This window comes from Malus domestica, chromosome 08 (assembly GCF_042453785.1).
Source record: "Malus domestica chromosome 08, GDT2T_hap1".
Classification (NCBI taxonomy): Eukaryota; Viridiplantae; Streptophyta; class Magnoliopsida; order Rosales; family Rosaceae; genus Malus; species Malus domestica.
This window is the reverse complement of record NC_091668.1, coordinates 29,955,092-29,973,758: the sequence shown is the minus strand read 5'-3', so window position 1 is coordinate 29,973,758 and position 18,667 is coordinate 29,955,092. Positions and strand designations below refer to the sequence as shown.

Here is an 18,667-nt window from a genome sequence, read left to right as displayed (position 1 = left end):
CATGAATTGGCCCAATGGGGTGGTTTTAATAAGAATCCGGTGAACTCTACTACTACTTCAGTCATGGAATCGAAGAATCCGATGAATACTACTTCTACTGCTAGTACTTCAGCCATGGAATTGAAGCCTCCATTGCCTGTGAAATGTCCAATGCTGCCAAGTGCGTGGATTTTGAACTCAGAATTACAGAAGAAGATTTAACCAAGGACACCATCTCGAATCCTTGGTTATCGAACTTCTAGTCTTCTACTAATTTTTGGTTTGATTGGTTTAACTTTTGATTTACCGTTTGGCTATGAACAATATTCGCCTTGCTATTGTTTTGTTTAGAGATTAGCAATTGCTTTGTAATTTTAATTTAATTAATTCATTGTTGGAAGTCGGTTACTTTGGTTATGCTTTCGTTCTTGATAAATTTATCTTGCACTCCTCCCTCTCTTATTTCACTACAAATTACAGTCTTGCTAGATGTTGGGTTTTTGGCTCAAAATTAGGATGATGCAATAAATTAGGTTTGTGTTACCTATTTGGTTTTGGTGTCCTATTTGGGTTTGGATTTGACTTCCTAGTTGGTTTCCTAGGTGGAGAGATTTTGTTAATTACCCATTTGATTAGGATTTGGATTTATTTCCTATTAGGATTTGGATTTATTTCCTATTAGGATTCTTATTGTAACCTAAGTCCTATACACTATAAATAGAACCTTAGGGTTAGTGTATTTAGTGTGCCTCATCATGGTTTAGAGAGCTTTTCTCTAGTTTGGTTTTGGGTGGAGGTCACCGTTTGGAGTCATGAATGTGTGGCAAATTCATGGCTCATTCGTTTGGCAAATTTGGTGAGAGTCAATTTGTGAGTTTGTGAGTTAGAGAGCAATTTGGGAGAATCTTCTCCGTTTGTTTGGGTTCTTTACTCATTTGGTTTAGGGTTTGTAATTTGTGGGATTTGGGTTGTGAGAGTTTAAACACTATTTTGTAATCTTCGTTTGTTTAGTGAAATTCCTTGCCGTGCTTCGCTCGTGGACGTAGGCTTTACGCCGAACCATGTTAATCTCTTATGTTAGTTTGAGATTGTTTGTTTTAACTTTCACCTACGACGTTGATATTGGTACTTTGTTAGAATTCACTTCCGTTTGCACATAAAAGTACAACACTAGAAACACAGGAAAATAAACCTAAGGGGTTCTCGAAAGAGGAAAGTAACCATAATCTACATAACTTTCATTAGGAGATTGTCAAAGCCCAGAGTTTTATCCTCCAATGGTGATCGAATATCTTGCCTCACCGAGTATATGGTGTGCCTCAATGCAAAGTGACACGTACAAATTTTCCTGCAAAGGGTTCTGTTTTAGCAGCGAACAATCTAAGAATTTAAACATGTTATTTTATTATGCATCATAAGACGTAAGAACTAGCGAGAGGACATCGATGTATCTTATTGGTTTGAAATACAACGCGCTTTGTAAAAGTTGGCTATTAACCATGCCCATTTTGTTCACGAGTATAGCGGATTTGACGAGTTGGGTACCATGTACTAGACTCATCCTTAAAGTTGATAACAACTCAGACGTACAATTTCGATTTCTGTTGGAGTCACTTATACTCTTTTTAACATATGGAAGAAGTTTTATTCGGATGTTGCCTGTCATTCCTCCGAATGTCTTTATTGATGCCGAGAAAAAGCGCTAATTAAAAATGACATTCTTGTTCTCATGAGTTACCGATTTTCTTACAATTTGTTCACTCAATTATTCATTGTAAGAAATGAATAGATATGTTTCTTCTTGATTTCTGCAGTTTGTGTCAGTACTTCAGGCTTTTGACAATGGCATTCCTGTCAGAAATGAGGTAAATAGAAATAATGATCTATCTGGCTGTGAAATTGGAGCTTTATGGCCTGCTCCTCTTATGGTAGCGTAAGATAAAGCGTCACTGTATACTTGTGTCCATCCAGCAACCTGAAAAGATAAAAATTTATAAAGGATAAAAACCGCTAAGACCACAAGTAGATAGTCCGAATTTTCCACTGATATTATATTCACGAACCGACCTGTTTTTCTTCAAACCAGACTCTGTAAGCCACATTCGTTTGTAGCCCCAAGTCCCTTGCCAATCCGTTCACCAGTGTCCGTGTACTCGTTAGTGGAATAATAGAATCTTGATCACCACTGTGGAAAACATGTAAGATAAACTTTTAAGGACAATTTCTAAAAGACTAGGATTATCGAAGATGGAAAGAGTTTTGATTTGTACAATGGTGAGACTCATCACCTGTAAATCAAAACCCGAATTCCAGACTTGACAAGTTCACCTATTAAAACTGACATTCTTGTTCTCATGAGTATACCTATTTTCTCACAATTTGTCACTGTTCTAAAAATCCTCGCCTTGCGCCACCTAGACGCTAGGTGGCTGGTCACTGCCCGATTAATGCCCAAGCATTTGAAAATTAAGAAAGGGTGCCTAGACCTGCTAAAGCACCTGCCTAAACAGCCTAGGCACCTATCTAACTCGCCCAGACCCGCCTAGGCACCCGTCTAGGTTGCGACTCACTAAGAAGAAAATAGATAACTTTCATTTTACATTTTACTCTTTTCAATAAATTGTAAGAGACTTGTTGAATGCTTAAATAAACACACATTACATGCTTGTTCCCTATGTTTTCATTATGTTACAATACTTCATAATATATATGTCATTCTATTATGTAGTTTTTGATGAAATTACATATATTTTAAGTATAAACCAGTGTTTTAAAAGGCTCGCCTCAGGGCACGCCTAGGTGTCCTCTGACGCTGGGCGTGAGGGTTGTCGCCTCTGTTTTGAGGGAGTGGGCGGAAGGCGTTGCCGGAGCCGCCTAGGCGCGCTGACACACCCTGATCCCGATATTCCTCGAACACCAGGATAGGCACGTGCTGGCCGACACCGAGGGTGACGAAAGTCATTTATTGAATGCAAATGCTGAGAACCAAGGAATAAATAAGACTTATAAATATAAAGATAATGAATATGCATTTCAGGAACGTGTTCAGAACACACATCTAATCTAGAATACTAAAGGAATTTATATAAAAATTGAATAAACAAAGGAATGGGCCCTACACCAAGAGGACTCGAAGATGCCGATGCGGAAGTGTCTGGACGTCGGGATTGTATGCCTCGATTCTAAGTCCTGAAGGGGGCGCAAAACAAACATGAGTGGACCAAGTTGATATATATATACTAAAACAGTTATCAACGTACTAAACCCCCATGTTTTATGAAAACACATATATATCATGATAAACATAGGTTTTCTAAAACCTAGCATGCCGTGCAAAGTCTCAAATCATAACTTGTATATATAATAATCACTAGTGAATGTCCAATAACCCCCAGGCCCCATGCCGGCTCCCTGTTCCTGTGCTAAATAGCCAGAGGAAACACACTCCAGGCCCTATGCCAACACCAAATCGTCGCCCGGGATGGACCAGAATCTATTCCTACGTCCTGTAGCGGAAAGGACCACTAGGTAAGTACAAAACCATTGAACATATATATATTGAAAAGCAACATCATAGTATAAAGTCATCCATCATCTATACTATAAAGAGGTGTTCTAAACATGTTCTAAATATCATATCATCATCCATCAGATATTCTATAAGAACACGGGTTATAAGAAAACTAGTAATAATTTAAACTAGCCTCAGTAAGCATGTTATCTAGCAAAACGTTTCATAGAACATAATCATTAAATAATGCTTTTCATGTATACATTTCTATTATCAAAACATGCATTTTTAGAAGGGATCCACTTACAGTACTTAGCCACTTAAGAGCCAGGTAACTAGCGAAGACGGAAACGCCACAAATAATTGTCCCTAAGCACATAAATGGTCCAATTAATAAAACTATATAATAGCAATTGAATTTGGAAAAACAGACGTTAGAAACGGATTCAGGTTGTCGAATTACCCTAAGAAGGGTCCCGATTAATTTTGAAAAGTCAACAAAAGAATATTTCAAGAATATTCCTCAGAATATTCCACCAGATTAGGCTGGGCTTGGTAGGCCGGCCCAAGGGCCTGGGATAAAAGGTTAAAGGGACATGAGTTGGGCTGCCCTAAGGGATGGGTTATAAGGGGTTTTTGGGTTAGGTTGAATGGCCCAAAGGCTTATGTACAAGGGTTTTGGGGTTTAAACCAAATAAAAGGAAAAGGGTTTGGGCTTTAGTGGCAACGGGCCAAAGGCCCATGTTTTACACAACCCCAAAGGGCCTGGTTCGAAGAGGCTTTGGGCTTGAAAGCCTGGCCTGAGTTCAAAACATGGGTCGCTGGACCCAAAGGAAGGAGAAGGCCGGAATTCGGCCGGAAAACTGAACAAACTTTAAACGTTAACAACTTTGTCAATACTCAACGAAATCGAGTGATTAAAAAACGGAAATCATAGCTCTCGACGAGACAAAGAGAATGGTACCTCACCCAACGTCTAACCCACCGTGGTTTGGCCGAAAAACACCTCGAAAGCTTCGGAGGTCGCCAGAAACTGGGTAAGATTCAAATGAGTATAACTTCTTTAATGCTCAACGAAATTGGGTGAAATAAAAAGGAAAGTTGTAGTACTTAGCGAGACGAAGAAATTGATACCTTGCATGCCAACCAACTCGCTGTGGTTTGGCCAGAAATTGCCTCGAAAGTGACGGGTGTTTTGACCTACCTTCGTCGAAAACGACGATAACTCGTCGGGGAATATTTGCACCGTGGTGAGAAGGAGAGAGGGAGCGGGATCAAAGGGTGGTGCCGTCGTCGAAGTCTCCTTGGGTGTGGGGGTGACTGGGTGTGTGTGTGAGTGTCGATCGGGAAAGAGTCTGAGAGAGAGATGAGCTCGAGAGGGAGAGAAAAGGGGAGAGAGCTGAAGGAAAGAAAGAGTTATAAAAATCAGAAACAAAAGAAAGGAAAGGGGGAGGGAACCGGGGGATAAATCAAGGGTGGGCCCCTTGGGCACACCATTTAAGACCCAAAAACCATTTTTAAAAGGAAAATATCCCCAAACTTAGTGAAAATACAAAAATACCCTTTTTGTTCCGCAAATCCCGGGACGGGTTGTTACACGCCTCAGGGGTTTTTTTTTTCAAACTCCCAAACCCAAATTTTGGGTAGGGTTTTAACTACCTTATACCTCTTCCTTACACTATCGTCTCTCTGACTTTTTTTTCTGATTTTTATTTTTTTATACAATGGATGTGTGTGTTGTCTGCATGCATTGTTATATGTGTACTCATTGTGTTTTTCATCCTCTATTATATATATATATATAATATTTGTATATATATGTGTGTATATATATTTATAATATATGTGTGTGCACAGGGTGATTATTGATTAATAATATTCTTTTTTTAATATAATATATGTGTATGCTCAGTATATATATTTAAAAATTTAGGTCTCCTAGGTCGGGCTATCCCTCGGACGCCTCGCCTATGCCTCACTCTTTTAATACATTGGTATAAACACACTTATTTACATGAAATATAGTAGATTTACTAAAATCTGCCTAGTCCGCCGCCCGACTACCGTTTAACGTCTTTTAAAACCTTGCAATTTGTTCACTCAATAATTCTGCGTAAGAAATGAATATATATGTTTCTTCTTGATTTCTGCAATTTGATCAGTTAGTACTTAAGGCTTTTGGCAGTGGCTTTCCTCTCAGAAATGAGGTAAACAGAAGTAGTGATCTCTTTGGCTGCGAAATTGGAGCTTCATGGCCTGCTCCTCTTATGGTAGCGTAAGATAAAGCGTCACTGTATACTTGTGTCCATCCAGCAACCTGAAAAGTTAAATATTTATAAAGGATGAAACTGCTAAGACGACAGGTAGATAGTCCGAATTTTCCACTGTTATTATATTCACGAACCGACCTGTTTTTCTTGAACCCAGACTCTGTAAGGCACGTTCGTTTGTAGCCCCAAGTCCCTTGCCAATCCGTTCACCAGTGTCCGCAGTGGCGAAGCCACGTGAGGACGAGGAGTGGCGACCGCCCCTCCCCTCGCCGGAAAACATAGCTGAAGCCGAGGTTTCGCCCCTCCCCTCACCGGAAAACCCAGCCCCTCCATGTTTGTTTTGGCACCGGAACTGGTTCTGCTGCGTGCAGCAGCAGACTGGGTTCTTTTTTTTTCTTTTTAAATCCAGGCCAAAACGACGTCGTTTTGGTCCTGGTAAAAAACAATTAATAAAAAATTTAAAGTCTGGCCCGCGTGTCCCAAAGTCAGGCCCTCCATGTCTCATATATGTTTCAAATTAGTCAGGCCCCTCCACCACGTGAAACTTTCAATGTTTGAAAAAAACCAATAAAAAATATATGTACAGGGGGGACCGTGTGGCGTGTCCCCCATTCCTTCACTCAGTCAGCCCGCGTGTCGTACTTTCAATGTTTAAAATAAATAAATAATTGAAGGAATGTTCACTCATCTCTACCCACTTTCGAATCCAATCAGATTAGCAGCAGCAAGAAGCTGCCCCCAAAATTGGAATTCAATCTTTGCCCTTTCAAAAAGTCAAAAGATCTCTCCAAACCACAAACTGTAAATATATATGCCTATATGGGTTCAAGCTTCCAACTCATTACAGGAAAAGAGATTTTATTCAAAAAAAGGAAAGAAAAAGTGGAGTGTTATTTTTGAGAGAATTATTTCAAATTTGGAACTTCATTCATACTAACATATGTATTGACTACTAGTTTGTCATTCTAAATAGTTCAGACTTGAATGACACAATACATTTTGAAACTTTCAAGGTTTTGAGATATATTCCTAGTTCTATTTCAATTTCAATTTTGAGACAACGTATGTTGTTTCATTTTATATTTCGGACACATTGAAGAACCTCTCCATAAACAATAAGGATGGTTATATTTGTATCAGGAGCCGTATGGATACACGGTCCGGCAGCCGAACAAGAAATTTCTACCTTAACAGCGGATGGAGAATTTGCAAATTAATCACTAAATTTCAGACACCTATTTTCTTATTGAAAAAGGATTGGGCTAGGATATTATTTTAGGTTATCCCCTCCCAAAAATATTGATATCTTGCCTATGATTCCTTTGGATGGATATCTGATTTTTTTGGTCTTTTTGTGTATACTACAAGACAACAGGGCTGCTGCTGCGCCTTCTTGTTTTTTGCTTTTATTGATAATAAGTTGATTTTGCGACTTTTTTATAACATAAAATTTTGTCACCAACAATTATAATTTGTCTGTATTGATAAATTATGAACGATACTAATATTGTCTACTATTTAAAAGGATTTGGTTGTCTACATTTTTTTTGAGACCGTTACGCTTTTAAACTCGCCCCTCCCCTCCACAATTCCTGGCTTCGCCACTGAGTGTCCGTGTACTCGTTAGTGGAATAATAGAATCTTGATCACCACTGTGGAAAACATGTAAGATGAACTTTTAAGAACAATTTCTAAAAGACTAAGATTATCGAAGATGGCAAGAGTTTTGATTTGTACAATGGTGAGACTCATCACCTGTAAATCAAAACCCGAATTCCAGACTTGACAAGGTCGCCTAAAACCGGAAGCATCGGTATTTCAAGGTTTTTCATGTCATACTCAAGGACACCTCCGCTGTAAAAGACGATAATCAAATTTAGAAGCACAGTAAACAAAAAAGAAGGAACATTTCTTCGATCTTTGAATAATTTGGAATATAAGTGGAATTCTTTTCATGTTTTGATTCATCTTCGGAACCTACTACGTTTATGTGCACCAGTGATTCAAATGAGATGAGATGATTACTAGCTGCAAATTGTCCAATTTGTGACTCGGGCATGAAGCGCCTCCTGTACATCTGGTCGGTTGAAGTATGTAACAGTTTCATCTTCGATACAGACATCTATCTTCGCTGTTTTTTGCTGCAGATGTGATCAGCGAGTTGGAAGTTTGAATATTAACGTAGAGAATTCGAAATAAATGAAAGGAGAAAATACCAAGGCTTACCAGTTGGAAAGATTGAGCTTCGACGGATGATAAACAGACATCGAGAGTAACGTCATATCGGTCGATCAAATGTCCAGGGACTTCTCTTTCAAATTGGTTCGCTACTGCATCACAAGCAGGGCTAAGTGGACCACCACGAATTACCTCCTGTCTAAAAATTTCAGAATAGTTGCAGACTGAAGTCAAATTTTCGAAGGTCGCATCTGATATTAATCCATGAGACCACCAGTACTCTGCTCGTGAGTTGATATCAGTATTGAATTCGAAAAGAGGATTGCCAATCTGCAAGCAAAAAAAAGCTCACGCGTGACATCTTAGTCGAAAACATCAACTCCAAAGTCACTTCACTTTTTCAATTCTCGTTTGCTTACTGCCACTGCTTTCAGATTGAACTTCAGTTTTGATTGGATAATGAGTTGTGCAAGCTGTGGAACATAGTGGCCTGGCAGTGACAGAATGGAATTTTTTAGAAGCACGTCATAAGTTTGTACCTTTCGAGTTTTCTAATTGGTCATTAGTTATAGAAAATGATGGTGTTTACAAGTAAATTATATTACCTGCATAGCTCTCTCCTGTGATAAAGAAATCCCTATTTTTATACTCGGGGAATTCGTCGAACCAGCGCTGAAGGAACTCGAGATTATCTTGTGCTAAAAAGAAGAGAATCGGAACATGATCAGAATGTACATGTTTACTACTTTCGGGTTATATTTTGTTGGTTGAATGAGGATTGAGGAAGTCATGTGAAGCGAAAACCTGTGATATCGTCGTTCACGAAGCCATAGAATGATTTGTTTGCTGAGTAGGAGAAGCCTACTCCTGCAGGTGACTCCAAGTATAGCATATTTGCTTCTGCAAAGATTATATGAACAGGAGAAAATCCATCGTAATTAGTATCAAACTATCAATGTTACGTGAATAATCGGGAGCAGAATCTAATTAAGAACGAATGTGACACAATTGTGATCACTTAAAGACTAATTTAATGGATTAATTACCTCTATTCCAACTAAAATCGTTCTTGAGTAAAATGTCTCCGCTTGGTTGAAAAGGTCCGTTCTCGTTGAAAGCTCCAACTCCAACAGATGAACAACCAGGACCTTCACTTTAAACTCACAAAGCTCAGTTATTTGGTTTGTAATTGTACTACGCAACACGCATTCATCAATGTATAAAATGTTACAAAAATAGGCGTCACTAAGTTGGCTGAAGCAGTAAGAGCCAAGGTTCTAAAAGACGCTAGGCGTGAGTCGGACGGTGGGTTGGGACCTAGCGCCTAGACGGGGTCTAGACAGGTGCCTAGGTGGATTAGGCGTATTTAAGTAAATCTGTTATATTTCATGTAAATAAGTGTCTGTTTATACTTAAAATATATATAATTTCATCATAAACTACAAAATAGAATGACATATATATTATGAAGTATTGGAACATAACGAAAACATGGGGAACAAGCATATAATGTGCATTTAACTATTCAGCAAGTCTTTTACAATTTATTGAAAAAAATAAAATACAAAATGAAAGTTATATATTTTCTGTCTAAATGAGTCGCAACTAAGTGGGTGCCTAGACGGGTCTGGGTGGGCTAGGAGGGTGCCTCAGCAGGTTTAGGCATCATTTCTTAATTTTCAAATGCCTAGGCATTAATCGGGGCGGTGACTAGCCGCCTAGCGCCTAAACGGCATTAGGCCGGAGATTTTTAGAACAATGGTAAGAGCAAAAACAAACAACGCATGAAATTTTTCCCGTAGGGATTATATTTGAAATTGGATTTGGATGGAAGCTCACCTCCATTGAGCCAAAGAACAAGAGGCTTTGAAGCAGGATCAGTTTGCGCTTCAACAAAGTAGTAAAAAAGAGATCTCTCTTGCTTTTCATCCACAGTTACATATCCTGCATGTTGCTGGAAGTTGACCTGTGGTTGACCAGGCAACCTTGTGATTTTATCAGCTTCTTGGAAGGAGTGTGCCGTGGAAAACGCTTGGATGACAGTTGCAAAGACTACGGCGACGACGACGACACTCCCTCGTCGAGGCTGCATCATGAGAGAGGGGGAGAGAGAGAGAGAGAGAGGCAGCGAGCTTCACATATGAATTGTGGTGTGGGATGGTACAATATAAAGATTTTTTCTCGATTTTATCTGGTACCAGCTAGCTAAGTTGTTATCTGAAATACTCGTAAGACTACGGGTACATACGCCGTATGATTTCTCATGGACGGTTCAGATTCAAATAATGCAAGAGAATACATATAGTGGTCCAGTGTCACCAACAACTACTAGTACGGGTAAACGGGTCGAATTCGAATCTGAATTTATTTATGGGGTGTGCTATCCACACACTTCATTTTACTTCTCACAGAACCTTGATAATTTATGTCCGTTGATTTTCTTCAATTCATTCGATCCGACAGCCGAAAATTAAAAAGGTGAATTCTACTACTACTAGTACTACTACTTGAGTCATGGAATCGAAGAATCCGATGAATACTACTTCGTTCTTGATAAATTTATCTTGCACACCTCCCTCTCTTATTTCACTACAAATTACAGTCTTGCTAGAAACACAGGAAAATAAACCTAAAGGGTTCTCGAAAGAGGAAAATAAATCTAAAGGGTTCTCTTGAAAGAGGAAAATAAACCTAAAGGGTTCTCAAAAGAGGAAAACAAACATAATCTGCATAACTGTCATTGGGAAATTGTCAAAGGCCTGAATCGTATCCTCCAATGGTGATCGAATATCTTGCCTCACCGAGTATATGGTGTGCCTCAATGCAAAGTGACACGTACAAATTTTCCTGCAAGGGGTTCTGTTTTAGCAGCGAACAATCTAAGAATTTAAACAGGTTATGTTATTATGCATCATCATAAGAAGTAAGAACTAGCGAGAGGACATCGATGTATGTTATTGGTTTGAAATACATGGCGCTTTGTATAAGTTGCCTATTAAACATAATCTGCATAACCTTCATTAGGAAACTGTCAAAGGCCTGAGTCTTAATCTCCAATCGTGATTGAATATCTTGCCTCACCGAGTATATGGCGTGCCTCAATGCAACGTACCACGTACAAATTTTCCTGCAAAGGGTTCTCTTTTTAGCCGTGAACAATCGAAGAATTTAAACATGTTATGTTTATACGTATCATTAGAAGTAAGAACGAGCAAGATGATGTAAATGTACGTTATTGGTTTGAAATACAACACGCTTTGTATAAGTTGGCTATTAACCATGCTCATTTTGTTCACAGGTCCAGTGGATTCGACGAGTTGGGTGCCATGTACCGGACTCATCCTTAAAGTTAATAACTCAGACGAACATTTTCGATTTCTGCTGGAGTGTCAAATAAACTCTTTTTAACATATGGGAGAAGTTTTATTCGGATGTTGCCGGTCATTCCTCCAAATGTCCGATTTTCTCACAATTTGTTCACGCGTAAGAAATGAATATATATGCTTCTTCTTGATTTCTGCAATTTGGTCAGTTAGTACTTAGTGATGGCTTTTGGCAGTGGCTTTCCTCTCAGAAATGAGGCAAACATAAGTAGTGATCTCTCTGGCTGCGAAATTGGAGCTTCATGGCCTGCTCCTCTTATGGTAGCGTAAGATAAAGCGTCACTGTATACTTGTGTCCATCCAGCAACCTGAAAAGTTAGAAATTTATAAGGGATAAAAACTGCTAAGACCACAAGTAGATAGTCCGAATTTTCCACTGATATTATATTCACGAACCGACCTGTTTTTCTTGAACCCAGACACTGTAAGGCACATTCGTTTGTAGCCCCAAGTCCTTTGCCAATCCGTTCACCAGTGTCCGTGTACTCATTAGTGGAATAGCAGAATCTTGATCTCCACTGTGGAAAACATGTAAGATGTACTTTTAAGTACACTTTCTAAAAGACTAAGATTATCAGAGATGGCAAGAGTTTTGATTTGTACAACGGTGAGACTCATCACCTGTAAATTAAAACCCGAATTCCAGACTTGACAAGGTCACCTAAAACTGGAAGCATCGGTGTTTCCAGGTTTTTCATGTCATACTGGATGACAACTCTGCTGTAAAAGAGGATAATCAAAGTTAGAAGCACAGTAAACAAAAAAGAATTGCTGCACAGGGAACATTTCTTCAATCTTTGAATAGTTTGGAATATAATTGGAACTCTTTTCATGTTTTGATTCATCTTCGGAACCGACTATGTTTATGTGCATCAGTGATTCAAATGAGATGAGATGATTACTTGCTGCAAGTTGTCCAATTTGTGACTCGGGCATGAAGCACCTCCTGTACATCTGGTCGGTTTAAGTATGTAACTGTTTCATCTCCGATACAGACATCTATCTTCTCTGTTTTTCGCTGCAGATGTGATCAGTGAGTTGGAAGTTTGTATATTAACATAGAGAAATTGAAAGAAATGAAAGGAGAAAATACCAAGGCTTACCAGTTGGAAAGATTGAGCCTTGACCGATGATAAACAGACATTGCGAGTAACGTCATATTGGTTGATCACATGGTCAGGGACTTCACTTTCAAATTGGTTCGCTACTGCATCACAAGCAGGGCTAAGCGGACCACCACGAATGTCTATCTGTCTAACAATTTCAGAAAAGTTACAGACTGAAGTCAAATTTTCGAAGGTCGCATCCGATATTAATCCATGAGACCACCAGTACTCTGCTTGTGCGTTTTTATCAGAATTGAATTCTAAAAGAGGATTGCCAATCTGCAAGCAAAAAAAGCTCAAGCGTGACATCTTCTTCGAAAACACCAACTCCAAAGTTACTTCACTTTTTCGATTCTCATTTGTTTACTGCTATTGCTTTCAGATTGAACTTCAGTTTTGATTGGATAATAAGTTGTGCAAGCTGTGGAACATAGTGGCCTGGCAGTGACAGAATGGAATTTTTTAGAAGCACGTCGTAAGTTTGTACCTTTCGAGTTTTCTAATTGGTCATTACTGATAGAAAATGATGGTGTTTACAAGTAAATGATGTTACCTGCATAGCTCTCTCCTGTGATAAAGAAATCCCTATTTTTATACTCAGGGAATTTGTCGAACCAGCGCTGAAGGAACTCGATATTATCTCGTGCTACAAAGAAGAGAATCGGAACATGACCAGAATGTACATGTTTACTATTTTCGGGTTATATTTTGTTGGTTGAATGAGGATTGAGAAAGTCATGTGAAATGAAAACCTGTGATATCGTCGTTCATGTAGCCATAAAATGATTTGTTTGCTGAGTAGGAAAAGCCAACTCCTGCAGGTGACTCCAAGTACAGCATATTTGCTTCTGAAAAGATTAAACACGAGAAAATCCATCATAATTAGTATCAACATTACGTGAATAATCCAGATCAGAAGCTAATTAACAATTACAGTGACACAATTGTGATCACTTAAAGAGTAATTTAATGGATTAATCACGTCTATTCCAACTAAAATCGTTCTTGAGTAAAATGTCTCCGCTTGGTTGAAAAGGTCCGTTCTCGTTGAAAGCTCCAACTCCAACTGATGAACAACCAGGACCTTCAATTAAAAGTCACAAAGCTCAATTATTTGGTTCGTACTATGTAACACACATTCAATAATGTATAAAATGTTGCAGACGCAAGCGTCACTAAGTTGGCTGAAACAGTATGAATAACAAAAACAAATAACATGTAAAATGTTTCCGGTAGGGATTATATTACTTGATACTGGATTTCGATGGAAGCTCACCTCCATTGAGCCAAAGAACAAGAGGCTTGGAAGCAGGATTAGTTTGTGCTTCAACAAAGTAGTAAAAAAGAGATCTCTCTTGCTTTTCATCCACAGTTACATATCCTGCATATTGCTGGAAGTTGACTTGTGGTTGACCTGGCAACCTTGTGAATTTATCCGCTTCTTGGAGGGAGTTTGCCGTGGAAAACGCTTGGATGACAGTTGCAAAGACTGCGGCGACGATGACGATACTCCATCGTCGAAGCTGCATCACGAGAGAGAGAGAGAGAGGGAGGGAGCTTCACATATGAATTGTGGTGTGGGATGGTACAAGTATATAAGGATCTTATCTCGATTTTATCTAGGCCTGGGCACGGTTCGGTACCGAGATGGTACCGAAACCGAACCCATAGTAAAATTTTGGTACGGTTCAGTACGGTATGAATGGTTGTACCGACTTAGTACAGAACCTAATAGGTTCGGTTCGGTTAGGTCTAGGTATAGGTTTGGTTCGGTTATGGGCCTTTAAGGAACAAGGCCTGTTTTAGTGTTTTTCAGTTTTTGTGAAAAAAAATGCCCAAATCAGTTTTTGGCCCAAAATTAACAAAGTGCACAGTGCACATGACTAAATTGTTCAGCTTATCCATACCAACAGAGTCTCCCTGCTTCTGAGATGATGGATATAGTGAAAACATCCATCCCAAAATTAACAAAAGCAAAAGTCAGACTAATCTGACTAATCTGAGCATATAGATGCAACAAAAATTGAGTTCTCCCTTCTGCTAGCCTGCTACATGACTAATCTGAGCATACAAAATTCAATCCAACAACAAAGTTCAAGTAAATGCATTAGTACAAACCAAAATGAAAAATCAAAGTTCAAGTCAAAGCCTTATGGCATTAATAAAATCCAAATGTAATAGCAAACATCAAACTAAATGCCTTAATAACTAATAAGTTCAATTCATATAAAATAAAAGCAATTACCCCTTCGAGACGCAGCAAGGGTCCAACAGCCACCCCGTACGTTTGATGAACAAGTAAGAACACAGAATCGAATCGATAGTATTTAGTTTGATGACCCGTACAGAATCCAAATTGAACCAGTTCTTTTCAATTGAAGCTAGACAGATTGGGATCATTTTCATCCCATTAATAAAAGCAATCGATAGTATCATCCAATATGGCGATGGTAAAACAACGGAAGGATTACAATGTTAAAGACCCCCAATTTCAGAGAAACCCCCAAGTTCAAATGCAAACAAATTCAGAGAAAACCCCAATTTCAGAGAAACCCCCAATTCCAATCCCAATTACATTAGTGTTAAAGATTGAGGTTAACTACATCAAAACTACAAAATCCAGCGACAAATTAAAACCCTAATCTTACAATTTCAGAGAAACCCTCAATTCCAATCCCAATTTGAATCTAAAAATTAAAACCCTAATTTTATAAAATGCAAACAAATTCAAGAAATTGACTTACCATGAGAGAAGACGAAGTCACGATGGTTGTGGTGGAGGTGAGACCGTGAGAGAGATTGGAGAGGAGGAGGAGTGGACGGCCGGCGACTGAGAGAGACGGAGTGAGAAAAGTGAGAGTCGGAAGAATTCAATTCTCAGATATTTGATAGGCATCGAGTGCGACGAGTGGCAACTAAGGACCAATAGGGATTTTTTGCCCAGCCCCAATTTTATCGAGTGCGACGAGTGACAAATTGTCCAAGAGCGTGTAAGACGAATTGTCCAAGAGCTCAGAGCACTTCCACCGGAAGCAAAAGAGGCCGGCACCCAGTGGAAAAAACAGGCTGGGACTCAGCCAATCCACTCCAGCCCTTGGAATAAACCGGCATCTAGCCCAATCCAGTCTTCAGGCCAGCCTAAAATCGACTGACCAAGGGACCGGCCCATTTGCATTTTTGCGCTGGCGCGTGGCCTTCACGCGCGTGTGGGCGCGAGTAAGAGACAAGAAATCAGAGGCGGGGCCTGTTGACATGCGCACTCAAATGGCACCCGGGCTAGGCGACATAGCCCACTCTATGCCGTTGGATTTCCAACGGTAAAAACAATTTGAATTTCACTTTTAAACTGGACCGTCCAATCACATATCAACGGTCATAAATTATGAAAAAAAAATTTAAAATACAGAAAATTTTAAAAAAAATTAATTTTTTTTCCTATAAATACATAACCCTTATCTTCCACCTTACACCACATTTCAATATTTTCTACACTTTCTACGCTTTCTACATTTCAATATTTTGTACACTTTGAGAGAAAAAAATGACTTCGTGGAAGCTCACTGAAGATGTAACGTTGTGTGAATGGGTTCACACTACTCATGACCCAATTACGGGTAATGATATGGATAAACGAGAAATGTATAGTAAAATTACGAAAGCGTTTTGCGATGTACATGGAAAAGACACCAGAACTAGTCAAGGTCTTCAAGGTCGTTGGAAAAAACTCAACGCATCCTTTACTTGTTGGAAAAACGTCATCTCTCATGCTTTCGGTAATCTGCATAGTGGGACAAGTTTAGCGGATTAGATGACAATATTTTTATTTATTTATATGCATTTCACATGCATCAATATTTTAATTTATTTAATTTCTTATGTAATTTTTATGTAATTTATATGCATTCCACCTGCTTCAATATTTTAATTTATTTATTTGTGTTACGCGGGCGTGGGCGCGAGTAGGAGACAAGAGATCAGAGGCGGGGCCTGTTGACAGGCGCACTCAAATGGCACCCGGGCTAGGCGACGTGGCCCACTCTATGCCGTTGGATTTCCAACGGTAAAAACAATTTGAATTTCACTTTTAAACTAGACCGTCCAATCAATATCAACGATCATAAATTATGAAGAAAAAAAATTAAATACAAAAAATTTTAAAAAAAATTAATTTTTTTTTCCTATAAATACATAACCCTCATCTTCCACCTTACACCACATTTCAATATTTTCTACACTTTCTACACTCTCTACATTTCAATATTTTGTACACTTTGAGAGAAAAAAATGACTTCGTGGAAGCTCACTGAAGATGTAACGTTGTGTGAATGGGTTCACACTACTCATGACCCAATTACGGGTAATGATATGGATAAACGAGAAATGTATAGTAAAATTACGTGCCAGTATGGCTCTTGCAATGAAGTATACCACTGAACGATCAATTCATTGTAACGTTTATCCCGTTTCAACAGCTCGTGTTGCACCGGATCTTCTGTCCGGTCATGAGCACAATGGATTTGTTTTCTTGAGTTGTTCATCGGATCCGGCTCGTATTCATCGACGACATCATAATCATACTCATCTTCAACAATCATGTTGTGGAGAATAATACACGTTATCATGGTGGATCGAAGAGCCTCGACATCAAACATTTTAGCTACAGCCCTGACAATCGCCCAACAAGCTTGCAGGATACCAAAACAACGCTCGACATCCTTCCTACACCCCTCTTGACATCTTGTGAAGTGTTTTTCTTTTTCACTATGTGGATGTGGCACTGTTTTGACAAATGTTGACCACCTTGGGTAAATGCTATTTGTAAGGTAGTATGGTCCCTCATATTTATTACCATTAACCCAATATGTGCATCTTGGCTATTTTCCTTGCAGCAGTTCGTCGAACACTGGAGATTGGGCAAAGACATTTATGTCATTCTTAGCTCCTGGAACACCAAAAAAAGCATGCCAAATTCATGTATCAAATGAAGTCACCGCTTCCAAAATGATGTTTTTGGTTACTTTTATGTCGCCATAAGCTCCTTGTCACGCACTTGGACAGATTTTCCAAGTCCAATCATGCAAAGGAAGCCTCGCATCTCACCCTTCCTCATAAGCCTTCGCATGTCCCTTGGTGTGGGTTTCTGGAGGTACTCATTGGTGTATAGGGCTTCAATTGCAGAGCAAAACCGCATCAAGGACTCCAAAACAGTTGTTTTTCCCATCCTTGCGATATCATCCACTTGATCTGCAGATGCTCTATATGCAAAATTCGCAAGGCAACCGTAATTTTTTACTCAGGAAAAAGACATAGAACATGAAAAGCATCCTCTTTTTGTACAAAGTATGGATCATGGTTGCAAACATCACTCATGATTTTGTCGAACAAACTTCGTTGCATTCTAAAAACATGATCAAGGAATACGTTGTTGGGAATAAAATAATCTTCCAATAGATCTTTACCTCGTATTTCCCTTCTTCTATCGATGTTTGTGACACGTCTGGGTTTGGCTATCTGACCCACCGCTTCCATGACATAGCGGGAATGTGAGGTCTTATGCCTTCTATGGTGATCATTCTCATCCTCCTCCATTGTGAAAGCCTCATCTCCACCTCCACCTTCCTCGAGATTGACCAATTCTTCCTGTTGTGCCAACAACATTTTCTGTTGCTCCTGCAACTATTTATACACTCTCCTTGAAAAAGACATTGTAAGAACTTAAGATTGGAAAACGGTGAAGAAGGATTATGAGCTAAAAAAAAGGATTGAGTTTGATGTGAGGATGGATGTAGGGATGTAGGGTTTATATGTACAAAAAAAAAAAAGGATGAAGTTCTGGATAATGTCACATGGCACTACGTGATTAGTTGAAAATCTTATCGAAATTTTAGCTAAATTATTGTAAACAGGAAGTGACACATGGCGCGGCGAGATTGGTTGAAAATCTTATCAGAAATCTATCCACAAAATAGTACGTTCGGATAATGACACGTGGCGTCACAATATTGGTTGAAAATCTTATCGACATCTTGGCTAAATTATTGTAAACAGAAAGTGACATGTGGCGTGTCAGGATTGGTTGAAAATCTTAACGGAAATCTATTCACAAAATAGTATGTTCGGCTAATGACACGTGACGTGATGAGATTGGTTAAAAATATTATCCGAAATTAAAACAATTTTTATTTATTTATTATTTTATAAAAAAATTAATAATATTTTAAATGGACTGGGTGCCAAATT

At 39.0% G+C, this 18,667-nt stretch overlaps 2 protein-coding genes across 7 annotated transcripts; both read right to left on the bottom strand.

Annotated features, from left to right (window-relative positions):
* Positions 1–1,601: 1,601 nt before the first annotated feature.
* Positions 1,602–10,155, bottom strand: LOC103442027 (serine carboxypeptidase-like 45). Of its 2 annotated transcripts, XM_070826576.1 has the most exons (11): positions 9,778–10,152; positions 8,985–9,086; positions 8,743–8,838; positions 8,544–8,636; positions 8,358–8,428; positions 7,987–8,268; positions 7,786–7,901; positions 7,516–7,614; positions 7,376–7,412; positions 5,899–5,979; positions 5,353–5,807 (listed from the first exon to the last, which is right to left on the bottom strand). In XM_070826576.1, exons 1-11 carry the CDS (start codon positions 10,031–10,033, stop codon positions 5,649–5,651), a joined length of 1,392 nt encoding a protein of 463 aa, XP_070682677.1. In that variant the 5' UTR covers positions 10,034–10,152; the 3' UTR covers positions 5,353–5,648. The 2 variants fall into 2 exon arrangements, with proteins under 2 accessions (XP_070682678.1, XP_070682677.1); XM_070826577.1 differs by lacking the exons at positions 5,353–5,807; positions 5,899–5,979; positions 7,376–7,412 and adding exons at positions 1,602–1,954; positions 2,047–2,164 and having other exon boundaries at positions 9,778–10,155.
* A 1,039-nt stretch (positions 10,156–11,194) lies between these two features.
* LOC103441946 (serine carboxypeptidase-like 45) lies at positions 11,195–15,496 on the bottom strand. Of its 5 annotated transcripts, none has more exons than XM_070826578.1 (11): positions 15,172–15,496; positions 13,704–14,488; positions 13,410–13,511; positions 13,180–13,275; positions 12,981–13,073; positions 12,795–12,865; positions 12,425–12,706; positions 12,224–12,339; positions 11,943–12,041; positions 11,722–11,839; positions 11,195–11,629 (listed from the first exon to the last, which is right to left on the bottom strand). In XM_070826578.1, exons 2-11 carry the CDS (start codon positions 13,954–13,956, stop codon positions 11,471–11,473), a joined length of 1,389 nt encoding a protein of 462 aa, XP_070682679.1. In that variant the 5' UTR covers positions 13,957–14,488; positions 15,172–15,496; the 3' UTR covers positions 11,195–11,470. The 5 variants fall into 5 exon arrangements, with proteins under 5 accessions (XP_070682679.1, XP_070682680.1, XP_070682683.1 ...); XM_070826579.1 differs by having other exon boundaries at positions 13,704–13,950; positions 15,172–15,457; XM_070826582.1 differs by having other exon boundaries at positions 11,943–12,038; positions 13,704–13,950; positions 15,172–15,457.
* Positions 15,497–18,667: the final 3,171 nt, after the last annotated feature.

Excerpts from the sequence above, each read along its gene's own strand:
- LOC103441946 (XM_070826578.1), bottom strand. The coding sequence starts at position 13,956 with ATGCAGCTTCGACGATGGAGTATCGTCATCGTCGCCGCAGTCTTTGCA. Across the intron at positions 13,512-13,703 it reads TGTTCTTTGGCTCAATGGAG|GTCCTGGTTGTTCATCAGTT; the intron begins GTGAGCTTCCAT and ends TTTTAATTGAAG. Across the intron at positions 13,276-13,409 it reads CGATTTTAGTTGGAATAGAC|AAGCAAATATGCTGTACTTG; the intron begins GTGATTAATCCA and ends TAATCTTTTCAG.
- LOC103442027 (XM_070826576.1), bottom strand. The coding sequence starts at position 10,033 with ATGATGCAGCCTCGACGAGGGAGTGTCGTCGTCGTCGCCGTAGTCTTT. Across the intron at positions 5,980-7,375 it reads TTATTCCACTAACGAGTACA|CGGACACTGGTGAACGGATT; the intron begins CGGACACTCAGT and ends GCTTCGCCACTG. Across the intron at positions 5,808-5,898 it reads TCTGGGTTCAAGAAAAACAG|GTTGCTGGATGGACACAAGT; the intron begins GTCGGTTCGTGA and ends TTAACTTTTCAG.